Below are 14,656 nucleotides of genomic sequence, written 5' to 3'. Positions count from 1 at the left end.
TTTGAGGCAATCGGTTCTTGATATTTATTAAAATAGGGTTGTTAATTTTTTTCCAAAAATGGCAGAATTTGTACGTATTAAATTCCCAAAAAGTCTATAAAAATCGAAGACCGGGTTTTGAATCAAATTATAAACAACTTTATCGTTTTGAAAGGGAAAATGTGAATTGGTTAAGTGAACACTTTATTGGTAAGTAATTTCAAGTAAAATAAAAATACTGATCAGCAAGGTTTTTGCCACAAGAGGTAATTCATTACAAACAAAGAAGAAGAGCTTCCTTCTTTAAAAACCTCGTTAAATATTTCCGATATCTGTTTGATTACCCGCGATATCTTAAGATGAAATAAATCTTTAGCTCAATGACAGCACTGGTCAACCAAAATTTTCTTTTTTTTTTGCCACAATAACTAAAATATACTTTTCTGAAGGTTTTTGGGGTACTGAGGTCGAATCCGAAACCTGAAAAATTCTATTAGCCTCCGTTCTTGAAATATTACCGTTATAAAAGGTTTTTTTTGGATAACGGTATAGTATATATATTTCAAAAACGGATGCTAATAGAATTTTCCTGATTTCAGATTCAACCTCAGCACACCAAAAACCTTCAGAAAAGTATATTTTGGTTATTGTGGCAAAAATCTTGTTGATCAGTGACTTAGAGCGGAATTCATAGTCGTTACTCAAGTTAAGATTTTTTTCAACTTGAGCATTGACTTGAGAAAATATTTTTCTCAATCAAACTCACAAAGAAATTTGACTAATTTACGTAAACTCTCATCTAAAAATGTATTTTTTTTTTAAATTCGGTATCGATTTGATTTTGTGTTTGACGCGATTTAACGATATAACATTAAAAGAAAAAAAATGATAGCGAATAATTAAAAAAATATTTATTTTAGATGACAGTTTAATCAAATCAGTCAAATTTCATTGTGAGTTTGATTGAGAAAAATATTTTCTCAAGTCAATGCTCAAGTTGAGAAAAATCTTAACTTGAGTAACAACTATGAATTTCGCCCTTAAACTTTAAATAAAGTTAAGTTTGTTTTTGACTAATTAACTTAAACTTAAGAAATCTCGGGCAATAAAAAAGATATCGGAAAGATTTAAACAGTTTTTGGAAGAAAAAATATAGAACCGTTAGAAATTTGTTTTTTTAATAAATTACCTCACATAAAAATATAGCATTAAAAACGGCCAAAATTACGTTTTTGGTCATTTTATAACGGTAATATTTCAAAAACGGAGGCAAATCAATTTTTTCTGACTTCGAGTTCACTCAAAAAACCTTCAAAAATTACTTTGGTTCGTGTGGTTCTTCGTTTAGTGTCGCCCCAGTTTCAGATTTGTATTCATTAATAAATATTTTTATAGCCTCCGCCTTACCTTTTTTAATAGAGGGTTGCTGTGACTTACTCATAACTACATTATGCACTTTTAAAATTCTCACAAAAGCTAAGTGCATTTGGCTTATTGACAAATCTTTCGTATTGCTACTCATCTCTGCTGCTGATTTACTTTTGACTCACAAAATAGCACGAACAGATGTTCACAAACTAAAATTTAGAAACAGTAAATTTATAATGGATTAAACCGTATAACTTCCAAAACAATTTATTTGTAAACACCAAACGAATACAAATAATCTAAAAAAAAGTATTTACTATAATTTTTGGGTGAATTCTAGTATTTACTTGGATGAATTCAGTATATACTAAAAGTATTTGCCTGCTAGCAGGTATTTTTTTTTTTATGCATACGAAATTAAGTATATACTATGAATTTTACCTTTTACTAGAATTTATAGTATTTACTTTCATCTTTTACTTTAAGTAAGTACTACGTTTTTATGCATATCACCCATTATGCATAGTACCTACCTTTATCGCAAGTAAAAAAGTATATGGAAGAATTGTAGGTTTGTAATTTCCTAAAAAAAATGTTATAATATAACTTATACCTTTTTTTCTACGAGCAATCGTTCAGAAGATATCGCGATTTTAAAATGTATCAAATGTGAAAAATAACGGTTTTTTGCACATCACTCTTAACGTCGCGTCCAATGGAAAAGTATTATTTAAAAACTGGTACATAAATGTGTTCCTCTACATAAATGTTTTTTATTTCAAAAGTTCAAAAATTTTTTTATTTGGTCAAAGCTCGAAAAATGCTAGTTTTTGTACATATGTAAGTTCTTAAATATGAGTTTTTTTAAATATATTTTTACCTCACTTAGTCATTTCACAGACTATAACGTTTTCCACAAAATAACAAATATGAGCTCAAAAGAGTGGTATCTATGCATCGAAAATATCGTAAACAATAACCGTCAAAATTCTACCAAGGGTCTATTTCACAGCTTACTACATCAGATACATCAACGATTTTAAATATTCATTGATGCGGCCTGTTGGACTTGTCCAAGCACTTTGATTAAAATTTCCACTTCCCGACGTTTTATCGGTCTCAACTATTGAATTTTGAGGTCGTTGATGTAGTTGATGTTACTGATTTAATTGATGCTCTGCAGATGGATTTAACTTCTATTCAAATCGGCCCCTGCACATACGAATAGCTATGCCAAAAAATAAACCTTAAAATAAATAAATACATAACTCTGTAAAAAAAAAATAGCTTCAATAAATAAAAAAAAAGATATCTTCCGACCGTGACAGGACTCGAACCTGCAATCTTCGGATCCGAAGTCCGACGCCTTATCCATTAGGCCACACGGTCATGTTAACCATGATGACAAATATATTATAAGAACTTTCAGCACAAATTTAAAAATGTTCGAATCCGAATTTTAAATCAATTTTCCTTACTTGATAATGGTTTGTGTCCACACTATACAAATAATTATGGTTTTACTATCTGCCACTAGGGGAACAAAAACCGTTATTTTCAAATATATTGAAATATTTTTTAATATAAAAATGTATCCTCCGAATTCATTTATGATTTTAGAAATTAAAAGTTGCTATTAATACCTACCTACATACAAACCTCTTATACAGGGTGTCCCAAAAGTTAGCGTCGAAACGAAAACGGTAGATAGGGTAGGTGGTGAGTTATTAGAAAAATAATTAAAAAAATCGCACCCATATATTTTGGGAGTTATGAGCATTTGAAAAAAAGTCGAAAAAATGGTCACCCTGTGACGGTTTTTCATGTGCCGTGACTACAAATCTTAATTTTTCTCATTTTTTTCTTTTGTTACGGAACCTTGAATAACCCTGCTATCAAATGCAGTCAAAAATTTTAACTTAGCTGCATCAGTTTTAAAGAAAATATTACTTTTTTACCCAACTTAGTACTAAAAAATTTTACATGACTCTAATTCAATGGGCCGTAGTGTAAAAAAAATGCACTACGATGTTTCGGCAAGTTTCCTTAAAAGTTGGTGTGTTCAATTCTCTTTTCAAAATGGTATAACATTGTTGGGAATATTTCATAAATAACCGAGATAAAATTTTTTTTTTTCTTAAGAAATCCGACTTGTTTTTAGGTAATTTTTCCATATTATTTGAGTTTTTGTATTCTGAAAGTTTCTGAAAGGGTACAAAACTTGAATACCCTTACTATAAATTGTTTTGATCTGTTCCTATCGGTTCAGAAGAGACTTATTAAATAAAGATTTTTTTTCACAAAAATTTTAAACTTGGGATACTTTAACTTTTATAATTTTGGAAGAAGAAATGTTTCAACTACTTGTAAATGCTGTCAATTCTGTCAAAAACGGTTTACCTTTTCATTCAGACTTTTCCATCCAAAAATTACTGAAGCCTTTTGTTTTCTAAATACTTAAAAAAAAAACCATCAAATTAAAACTTTATAAAAACTTCAATGATATTTTTATTGATAACATTTCAATAACGATTTTCTGGATTATAAAATTGAAATAATTTAAAATTATAAAACTTATTTAAAAAAAAGGTTTAAAAAGAAAAAAATAGGTATTTAAAATTTACAGGAGTAGTTACTTCAGTATTATTTATGATTATCAAGTTTGGGGAAAAACTAAATAAAAATAAAATCGGTTAAAAGAAAAAAAACACAATAACAACTATTATAAGGACCCTAAAACATGATGAATCTTATTTTTACAAGAGAAATAGTTTTTTTTTATCAAGTTGCACTGATTTTAAATAAAATTAAGGAAAAAAAAAATAAAATATATAAAATATTAGCTCATCTACTGGTACACAAGGAAATTATTCAATTTTGTAACATTTAGAGCAAATTTCTTTCCATCTTCTGTCGGCGCACTAAATGCAATTTTATCCAAAGGAATCTCTTCACCAAATATCGTATGCAACTGAACGGCACGAATTAGTTTCGATGCAATACGGAATCGCCGATGAAGTGGAGAGACCCATATTCTAGATATGCCGCATCTAAAAAAAAAACAACATTTATAATTCATTATTTGAGTAAATTGCCAAACACTAAAAGAACTCACTTTGCTGGAAAGGCTTCATCAGTGCAACAATCGACTCCATTTATTGAAACATATCGATGTGCCTCTGTCAATGGTTCAACCAAGCAAATTGCAGCGATTTGATTATGACGAATTGCAAGATACGCCTGAAAAAAAAATAAAAAATCATCAACAATCTTCTTAAAAAAGCTCCTCTTTAACTTACCACATAAACAGACGGCATAATATACGAATAGAATCCCAATTCCTTATCTACTAATTTAAGAACATCTTTCAAACGCTCCTGTCGTTTCACGTGTGAGTTCTCATTCAATCTCAAGATCCTTCCATCGGATCCCCATTCGGGATAGATTTGTACAATATCTTCATCAATCCATGATTTGAACTTGAGCACATGCAACGAAGCATGGTACTCTTTGTGTAGCTTCTCTTCTTCGGGCTCATTGACAGTGTAAAGTAATCCACACTGTTTGCAGAATCTGGCACCAAATTGTCTTTGGCCTGCGTCAATTTGATATTGATTTGAACCATGACCACCAGCCCATTCTCGTGATATCTTCCTGGTCGAAGTTTGCTTTAAAAGCGGCTGACAACGACCAGGATAGAATATCGGGAATAGCTTTTCGGGGGAGGCTTCGAGAACCCTTTGGATTTCTCTATTTTGATCGGGGATTTCTATATCCATACTCTCAGGAGTTTGTTTATTGAATCGATTGAGCTCCCGTTCCAACTCTTCTGCAGAAATATTATGTGTAGAAGCTACAACTTCAGTAATAATTCGATCAGCTTCTTCTTGGCGATTGGCATAGTCAGCGATGAATATTTCAAAATTTTCCTCATTGCACAAATTATTTTCAATTAAAAACTCAAGGAAACTTCTTTGTTGCTCTATCTCCGCCGGATCTGTGGTATTGTATGGTAATCGTTGGCGATAATTATCTGGACTATCATTTACCACAACAACAAGCTGATCAACTATTCTTTGAGCAGCTTCTTTGTTGTTTTCTGGATCGGCAATGAATATTGTAAAATTTTCTTCGGTGCAAATTTTATTTGTAATCAAGAAATCTAAAAGAATGTGTTGTTGTTCGATGAGTTCTGGATTATTTGTGTTGTAGGGTAGACGGCGACGAAATTCGTAAAATTCATCATCTTCTTCGACATCAGCTTCGGTTTCGGTCATACGCATTTCATCGAATTCATCGAAACCATCATTGGAGCATGTTGCAGTTGGACTGGGTGGTTGTACAATTTGATTGGGTGTTGCAGCTACTGAGGCTTTTGCTGGTGAAGCTGGTATTTCTTCCTCAATGGGTTGTGTAGAAATGATGGATATATCAAAGTTTTTGATGATCTCATCCACTTTGGCTTGCTCCGATGAAAATTCGTTAACTGAAATTTAAAAAAAAAGGTTTTAATTCCTACTGCAATTGACTACTAAACATGTTGTAGAAAAAAATATGTGTATTAAAATTCCAAATTTAAAAGCCATTCTTTTCTTGGAAATCGTGAATCAATTTCCTAAGCATTGAATCTCAATACCTAGGATCGACATTAAAAATTTTATGAAAGTTCCGAGTAAGCATTCTTCTTAAACCTAATCTATGGGAGTAACCTAGAATAGCTAAAAACTATTTATTTAACCAGAATTGCCTAAATAACATAAGAGATCAAAAATCCGCCGAATCAGCAGTCAAAATTAGCAGGGAAATCAACAGCAACACAAAAATAAAAAAAAAATTCTGACCTGGGGGTACGACTACGCTAATTATATATTTTTTCGGTCTATTTCACTCCATCACGTCAGGATTTCGAAGTAAACTCAAAAAAGATGTTCGTTTCAGGGTTTTTGTGAACACATTTCAGGTTATCTAGAAAACCTGACTTGGTCAAGTGAAACGGACTTCGGGTTCGGTGGAAAAACTGAACATGTTCAATATTTTATAAAAGTATATGTAATTAAATTTATAACTATTTTCCTAATAATAATTTTCATAATACAGAACGTCTGACTTAAAAATAAAAGTACAGAAAATACAAATTAGCTTGGAAGCATATAGCTGAAGTGAACTTATTCACAAAAAGTGAATTCGGAGATGTAACAAATTAAAGTAAATATGTTTCCATTGAATCTTATGGTGAATATTTTTTTCGAGCAAATGACAATTTGAATCTAAACACTTTTGGATCAAACTAATGACAGACCTTAGTAGAGTCAAACCTTGCGCAGATTTAGGCACTAGATTTGGATTTTTTTTACTTTTTTTGACTTGGTCCGTTTCAGCTGTGAAGCCTCCATAAAATCTGCAATGATATTTATTGCAAGGTCACTTATTGAACTTTAGGGTATAGAATCTGCAAAAAAAAACAAGAAACCTGCCATAAAGTATATTTTCCCAACTGGGAAGAGAATAGTTTATCAGGGATCTGCGAATCACCATCCACGTACAAAGAGGAAAAAATTAACGTCTAAATCTCGAATTTCACAAAATAAAGGTGAATCAAACCACGTACATACTAGAAGAAGGTAATCCGAAATATAAGGAAACTGGTAATGCATTACCGTCTAGAAAAAATTATTAAATAGAAACCTAAGCGGGTTGTTAATAGGGGCCCTTTTTTAACTACAAAATTTTCTTGCGTTTAATTTGTCCATAGATTTACCATAGAAAAAGCTTTAAATCCTTCCTTTGGAAGCTTTAAATAAAGAATAATAATTAAAATCTTTGAAAAAAAAAATTATATTTGAAAGATTTTAGATAAAACTTTGAATTATAAACTTCTATGGATATTCAATATCAAAAATACACATGGAAACAAAACCAAAATTTTCGTCTTTCTTTGTACGATGTCGAGGGAATCATACAAATCTCTCCTACGTATCTGCTTCACAACAATGATTCGTCTGTAGGGTTTGCTTATAAAAGGAATTCTTAGGCCCACAATTCTTCTTACTTTGCGATTGTATTGAAACGTTGTATGATATTGCCATTTTGACGGGGTTATATTTATTTAATATGTTAAATGTTAACATTAAAATGATTTAAGAATAAGTCAATCCGAGTATGGACAAGGACAATTATTCTATCGGACCATGAAAGAAAACGCAACGAAAATCTCATGAACCTTCTCTGAACCCTTTCCATTCTATTTATATGAATCATGTTGTATGGTCTTCAAACTATACATGACATCCATATTAGGGTGCTTCTTAAAAATCAATTTTCAAAATTTTAATGGGACACCCTTTCATTTTGTTCTTCCTGCCTTAAATATAAATTGGGTAAAATTTGGTCCAGTTTAAACACGTTCTAGGGGTCGCTACCACAATTCAAAATTTTGAAAAATACACCAAATTTTGTTTTTTTTTTCTCAGAAAATTTTAAAATTTGTAATCAGAATTAAGTACTTTATATTAAATCTTTAACTGTTATGAAAGAAATTTTGATAAAAATACAGCGGAATAAAAATGAAGTTTAATTTTGAATATTTTTGAATTTGAAAATTTTTTTTTTTGTGTTATTCTGTAGAATAACTAACTGAGTGATCTTTCTTAATTGAAAAATTCAATTATTTTATCTGATTGTTTATGAGCCTAATATCATTATTCGACAGACAGTTAACTGACTGTTTATTAGAAGATTGAAAAATCGGGTCTTAAGCTTACTTTGTATTGTAACAAAAAAATTTTTGTTGAAATTGCTCTTTTTTGTACTTAAAGCTTTAGTGAATGGTAGCGACCCCTTAATTTAAATATTAAAATCGGAAAAAAATACCATATACTATGCTTATATGGTAGAACATAATGCAGGGGTGTCCCATTAAAAAATCGAAAAATAGATTTTTTCGATCATATAAGAAGCACATTAATCCATATTCAAGAATTAGTCTCACAAATATAACATACAGAACCTTCAACCCGCACAAAGCTTTTCAAGCCAATTGTTATTGTTTATAATGTAATTATAATGATCAGTAAATGGTAGTTTCCGATCTAAATTGGTTCAGATGTCAGGGCTATAAAATCCTAGATAGTACAAAAACTGAACTGGCAACGAAATATCAAATAGAAACAGTGTTAGTAAATTACTTATGGGAGTAGACATCCCGATCGGCATATTTAAAAAGAAACGAAAGAGTAAATACATAACTCATAGTAGCTTATGAGAAGGAAAATCAGAATATTTAGATAGTTGTACAAACGGGTTATTACGCCATTGGCATAATGATCACCAGAATAAGTAAATTAGCAGCAGATTTTTGTAGGAGTTGTTAGGTCTTAAAAGAAATAATAGAAACTATTAAAAACCTGCTTCGCGCCTTCGGTTTGGAAGCAAATATTTTTTTTTTTAAGAACTAGACGTCTCAATGGCAAATATGAGAAAATTCATTTAAAGTGCAAGATGTTCAGCAAATGAACCATCAGCTCTTGCCTTCGTCTTCCCAACGACGCAAACTACATCTGAGAAAAATAAAACTCTTCGTTCGTAATTTAAAAACCCAACGTCCACATTTTTTGAGAAGACATGGATCCCCAGCTATATGCAAAATGTATTCAATAAAATGCAAAAACAAATAAATAACAAATAAAATTAAATCAAACTCACCTCTCGAATCCCTAAGTTTTAATTTCTTCCTCCTCTGCTGCTTAACATCCGTCATAATTGACAATTTCCCATTACAAACCGATGCCTTAATAGTATCTGTAATTTTAACTTCCTTCTTCGTTCCCGAATGTCCCGACTTGAAGAATTTCCTTCCTGGCACTGGTGTCGGTGGTCTCTCCTCCTCCACCTCCCCCAGCAATTCATTAACATCATTTTGTATAGCATCTTCAATAGCTTCTTCTCCTTCCTCCTCCGACTCACTACTACATTCAATATCTGAGAATCCCATTGATATATCACCCGCCGGCGGTCCACTCATATAACATCGTTTCGGTGTTATTGATGCATTATTATTACCATCATTTTTGGATTTATTGTGTTCGGAGGAAGCATCATTATGAGAAGCTACAATGACACTCAAAGGTTTTGCCATTTCAATGGGATTCTTGGCTGATTTAAGTATCCGATGGACACTTTCAATTTGATCTTTTTCTTTGCGTTTGGTAGTTAGTAAGTTTCGGAGTTTTTCATTTCGAATAATCGAAAGAATGTCTTTTTTCGGAACACTCGGAAGTGCAGCTTTTGGTTTAGGTTTCTTTTTAATGCTATGATGGACTCCTTTATTTATTCGATTATTTTTTACTTTATTAGAGTTATAAGAATTGGGATTAGGATTCTTAACTCTTGATGGTTGCTTTAAGACAGCAAGCTTCGGAGGACTTCTCACCGACGTGGGAGATGTCTTTGAGGTGGAATAGAAACTCTTTGTCGATATGGACAATCTCTCAGAGTTATTAAGTCGACGGACTTTAACTGAATCTAATTTAGGAGATGTACTTGCTTCGGAGGTACAAGTTCTTTTATGAGCCACTGTCTTGAATCTATCATGACATGGATCAGGATTCGAATCATCTTCATCGGAAGATGATTCCTCAATAATTTCTTCTTCTTCCTCTTCGGAAGCTTTTTTATTTTTATTCAAATTCATTGAGTTAGTAAACATGTCTTGTAATTCGTCACTGTAAGTTTTTGTTGGTGTTCGAGGGATATTATTTTCCTTGCCGGGAATTTTATTAACAAGGGAATTTGTTGTTGGAGAACCATTTTTTGGTTTTAAACTTAATCGAAAACTACGTCGAGTTGGAGTGACAACAGTTTCTTTTGATAGTGGTGGTGGACTATCGGGAAGTTTTTCAAATAAATCATCATACATTTTTTCGGGTGATGATGAATTGTTGTTGTTTTTAAGAAAACTAATTGCTTTCTTGGGGGTCTTTTTTAATAATGAATCAATGGAACGCATTTTTGTGGTCTTACCTTCATTTAAGACTTTTAAACCTTGTAAGACATTATTTTCTATTTCGGAATCTGAGGAAGATTCTTTAGAATCACTTAAAATAGTTGTAAAAAGAGATTTTTTACGTTCGGATAAGCGAGGTGTTGGATTTCTGGTTGGACGTGAGCGTTGACTTTTTGGAGTTTCCATCCTAATTCAAAACATTTGCTTATAAAATTTTATTGTAATGAATTTGTTCTTTTATAAATTAATATTTAGTTGAGTTTTTTTTGCAAATTTATTTAAAATAAAATAAAAGAAATTAAATAAAAGCAAAAAGAAAAGAAAAATTCAGCGCGAAATTTTTGTGTTCAATTTGACATTTCTTTATGACGAAATTATGGCGATATGGCGGGAAAAAGTAAACACACATGAATTTTTTTTTTTATATCGACCAAATGTCAACAACAGAAAAGGAGAGAGATAAGTAGGTAATGTCGTTTTCCAAAATTCAAGGAGTGACACTCCTAGCTATATAATCACTCCAAAAGGAGTGATTTCAAATTCCAAAATTGAAAAAGGAGTGAATTTTTGGAGTGAATTCTTCACTCCTAAAATTTTGAAGGAGTGACGGAGTGATTACCAATACTTATACATTTGACTTCATGGACTGCTTGTCAAATTGTTGGGTGGTTGTTTTAAGGAAATTGTGAAGAAAATTATATTTATTTACAAAAAAAATTCAATAAAGTATTGTGAAAAATCACTAAAAGTGAATTTAAAAGATTGTGTTATTATTTTATTCATTATTTCGTATTACAAACACATGCAAAGCAAACGTCAAATAACTCCACTTGTCAAATTCTTCGTGAACAAATTCCAAAATTGCACAAAAAAGGAGTGATTCACTCCCATAATTTTGGAAAACGACATAAGGTAGTTTGATGTTTACGTCATCTTATGACATGATAAGAGAAAACAGATGATTTGAAGGGAAATTTTTATTTATTTTCTTTTGTTTTACTTATTGATAAAAAGAAATTTATCTTGTTTTTTGATTTTGTTTTGACTTAAAGGAAACATGAAAATTATTTAATATTGTTTTTTCTTTATAAATTTGTTTTGTTTTCATATAAATAATAGATCTGCTATTGGATCTAATCTGTAAAATGATGTAAAAGGTATTTTTTTTTGTATTTTGGGAAATTTTTTTACTATCACCAGTGCTGTCTTCGTATTTGATTGATTTTTGAAATGGTCGGTAAGAGTAGGTAGAGTTTTTTAACAAGAAATAAAATCTTTGATTTGTATTATTTTTTATTTTATTTTATTTTTATTTAGAAATCTTTTTGCAAGCAAAGAACTTGCTATTTAGTTCGTTTAAGTTATACTTCTTTTACAGCGTTTGCATTAGAATGAAAATTTTACTTTTTGACATGAAAAAAGTTTTGTTAAAAATTTTCATTCAAAACCAAGCAAAATAAAATCGTAAACAAAATTTTAGTGATGCTTTTCTTTGACCAATAAAATATTTGGAGAATTCATGTTTAATTGTGCAGGTCAATTTTCTTGCTCCACAAAGAGTTTTTTTTTTTTTTGACTTTAGAGATCTAGACAAATCGTCGACGTAAAGCAAAATTGTTCTAAATCCACTTTTTATCGAAAATGAGTTAATGATACAGTTTTACTAATTTGAGGGTGCTATTTCCGAATTTGAAAACCGTTTTTGTCAAAAAAAATTTATTCCTCAGATAATGTAATTTAAGGGGACATAGAACAATAAAAGCAGGGAAGTAGCCTTTTGAAAATGAGCCCGAGTATTCTTGAATGTTCTAAGTCCCATCATATTTTGTTCTAAGTCCACTTTTTATTTAAGGAAAAAACGTACTTGTATAGGAATTGTTCTATATCCAATTTTGGGTTTTTACTTTTAAAAAATATATTTTATTCAAGAGAAAAGAACAACCCAAGTAACAATTTTACTTGCATAAGGTCCATTTTCTTCGATTCGGCAAGCTATAGTTTGTATAAGTTTAGTTTAAGGCTTACTTACGCAAATCATCCATTTTGGAAACAAAGGAAGTCTCCTTAAGCCTATCTGGAAGTGTTTAGAAGAAGCCTTGTAAATATAAGTTAAAGAAGACCTTCATAAGGCCTGTTTGAACCGTTTTAAAGAAGCCTTCAATTTTCAAGTGACAGAAGGCTTTCATAAGACCTGTTCCAAGAGGTTCTTGTAAGTATGCAATGTTTTCATCTCTCAAGTATGCAATGTTTTTAACCAATAAGTATGCAAAGCTTTTATCCTGCAGATATGCAATGTTTGTAACACTTTAGAAAAAAACATTGCATTTTTAAGTGAGGTTTCAATTAGCTCCCTTTTTGCCACTCATCTTTAATATTCGAGTATGGTCTACTGGTAAGGTGCTGGCTTGGTATGCAGAGGTACGTGGGATCGATTCCTGGCGGGGCCATTTGTGAAATAAAAACAAAATGTGTTCTTTTTCAATTAAAATAAAATTCTTCCCATTTCAGAACGACAGGAAAAGCATTGACATGGCCAAAAAAGAAGAAAAAACAAAATAGAAAAATAGAAAACAAAAATCAATAAAATCTTTTTTTTTATTCATAAATTCAACATCTTATAACAACCTCCATAAGGCCTTATTATAACATCCAATGCAAATGATAGTTTCCTTAGCGAAGCTATAGTTTCCCTAAAATGTTTCATTGTTTTGTATAAAGGCCTGCATAAGGTCGTTTTACGCTGTTCGTCACAAGCTATTAGCTTGTGGATTGCCTGTGGAGGAAGGTCTTGGGGAAATTCGGTAATGTGCGCCAAAATGATTTGCATAAGACTTGTCCTTCTTCTTAAACAAGTCAAAAAATAGCTTGCATTGACCCTTATGAAAGCTAAATTGTTACTTGGGAAACTTTATAAAAAACATAACTTGAATGGCAAACGAGCAGAAAATTGTCGCTTTAAACCAATTTGAAACTTGAAAATCGTCCCCTGTAAAATTTGCTTTTTGTGACTTAGAACAATTTTGCTTTACGGCAACGAATTGTTCATTTTGCCTCAGCCACGTAATAGACTTAAAAGTGAATTTCTGTGAGTGAGAAGTGTAGCTTCAATCGTGTACTTATGTGTACACACTCTCTTTTTGGTGTGGGTCTTATTTACATAGTGTCTTATGTAAACAACCTGAAATATTTTGGAATAGCCTTAACACGTCCATTAACACCAAAAAACAACAAAAGAAAAAGCCGCCTGTCATCGATAAATTTTAATGGTGTAATCCCATAAGACTTTTGTAACCAAAATTTGACAGAGGTGTGCAACACTGTCGCGACTTGTTAGAGCCTCGACCACACCGAAGGATGTGTGCGGTATAGTAGCGGTACGGGTAAATTGTACGAAAAAAAATTTAAAACTAGAAAGAACTGCGTTGAGGTGTGCAATATTTTTCATACAATTTACCCGTACCGCTACCGCATATACCCTCCGGTGTGGTCTTTGCTTAATAGGGTCAGATTCACAATAAACAAATGTGCAGTCGGAAACGAAAATGTGACTTTTAATTTTAATCGATTTGCGTACTAGGCTCAAAAACAACAATGACCCTTAGTAATAGACCCAAATTTTAGCCAAAACTCGATTTTAACAAAAAAGTTAATAGTAAAAAAACTTACATCTAACTTCTAAACTAAGAACCCTACTAACAATTTTGCTCCTATAATGCTTTACAGAAGCAACAATTGCATCTCTAAAGCTTTATAGAACCAAAATTGTTTGTCGAGAATTGGCTTAGAAGCAGCTTTCACCTATAATTAAGTAAATTTCTAAATCATAGTATGCATGTATGTACATATTTCTTTTCATTATTTTTTTTTTTCTTTATTTACTAGGCATATTCATGCAACGGTATAAACTCTGAGTAAACCTGGTAAAATGTCAAAAATGTTAAACAAACATTGACACATTTAAAACTATACCAGATTTGCTAGGTTTCCCACCGTTTCATGATTACCCCTATTGTAATTGCACAGTACACATAATAGGGTTATATTTTCCGAACGTTGTGTACTGTGTTTTAATTTGGCCCCTGGGATGTCACAGCGTCACAGGTATAAGTATTACTCTGTAGCGACTACTCTTTTTGTATTGGTTTTGTATTTCTAAAAAATTGTCATCCCTGACCTATGAAAAGTAATTCTGTATTACCGACATTGAAATCTGATAAAAAAAAATTAAACAGGAAAAGGAAACCATGAAATTTTTAAGACCAAACTATGTATTTTGAATGTTAATTTTGTTCAAAATATTTTTCTTAA

At 31.4% G+C, this 14,656-nt stretch overlaps 1 protein-coding gene and 1 non-coding gene across 2 annotated transcripts; both read right to left on the bottom strand.

Annotated features, from left to right (window-relative positions):
* Positions 1 to 2,663: 2,663 nt before the first annotated feature.
* Positions 2,664 to 2,736, bottom strand: Trnar-ucg (transfer RNA arginine (anticodon UCG)). The gene has a single exon. It is a non-coding gene; the product is annotated as a tRNA-Arg (tRNA).
* A 1,140-nt stretch (positions 2,737 to 3,876) lies between these two features.
* LOC129918943 (N-acetyltransferase eco) lies at positions 3,877 to 10,726 on the bottom strand. Its single transcript, XM_055999712.1, has 4 exons — positions 9,049 to 10,726; positions 4,647 to 5,833; positions 4,463 to 4,587; positions 3,877 to 4,397 (listed from the first exon to the last, which is right to left on the bottom strand). Exons 1-4 carry the CDS (start codon positions 10,532 to 10,534, stop codon positions 4,196 to 4,198), a joined length of 3,000 nt encoding a protein of 999 aa, XP_055855687.1. The 5' UTR covers positions 10,535 to 10,726; the 3' UTR covers positions 3,877 to 4,195.
* Between the last annotated feature and the right edge of the window lie 3,930 nt (positions 10,727 to 14,656).

Source organism: Episyrphus balteatus, chromosome 4 (assembly GCF_945859705.1).
Source record: "Episyrphus balteatus chromosome 4, idEpiBalt1.1, whole genome shotgun sequence".
In the NCBI taxonomy this organism is placed as follows: Eukaryota; Metazoa; Arthropoda; class Insecta; order Diptera; family Syrphidae; genus Episyrphus; species Episyrphus balteatus.
The sequence above is the reverse complement of the archived record's forward strand: the minus strand, read 5'-3'. Positions and strand labels throughout refer to the sequence as shown.

What these genes read in the sequence shown, in the direction of transcription:
- LOC129918943 (XM_055999712.1), bottom strand. Translation starts at nt 10,534, where the DNA reads ATGGAAACTCCAAAAAGTCAACGCTCACGTCCAACCAGAAATCCAACA. An exon ending in AAAACTTAGGGATTCGAGAG is followed by an intron (nt 5,834 to 9,048) that starts GTGAGTTTGATT and finishes TTTAAATTTCAG; the next exon opens with TTAACGAATTTTCATCGGAG. An exon ending in GATGAAGCCTTTCCAGCAAA is followed by an intron (nt 4,398 to 4,462) that starts GTGAGTTCTTTT and finishes TTTTTTTTTTAG; the next exon opens with ATGCGGCATATCTAGAATAT.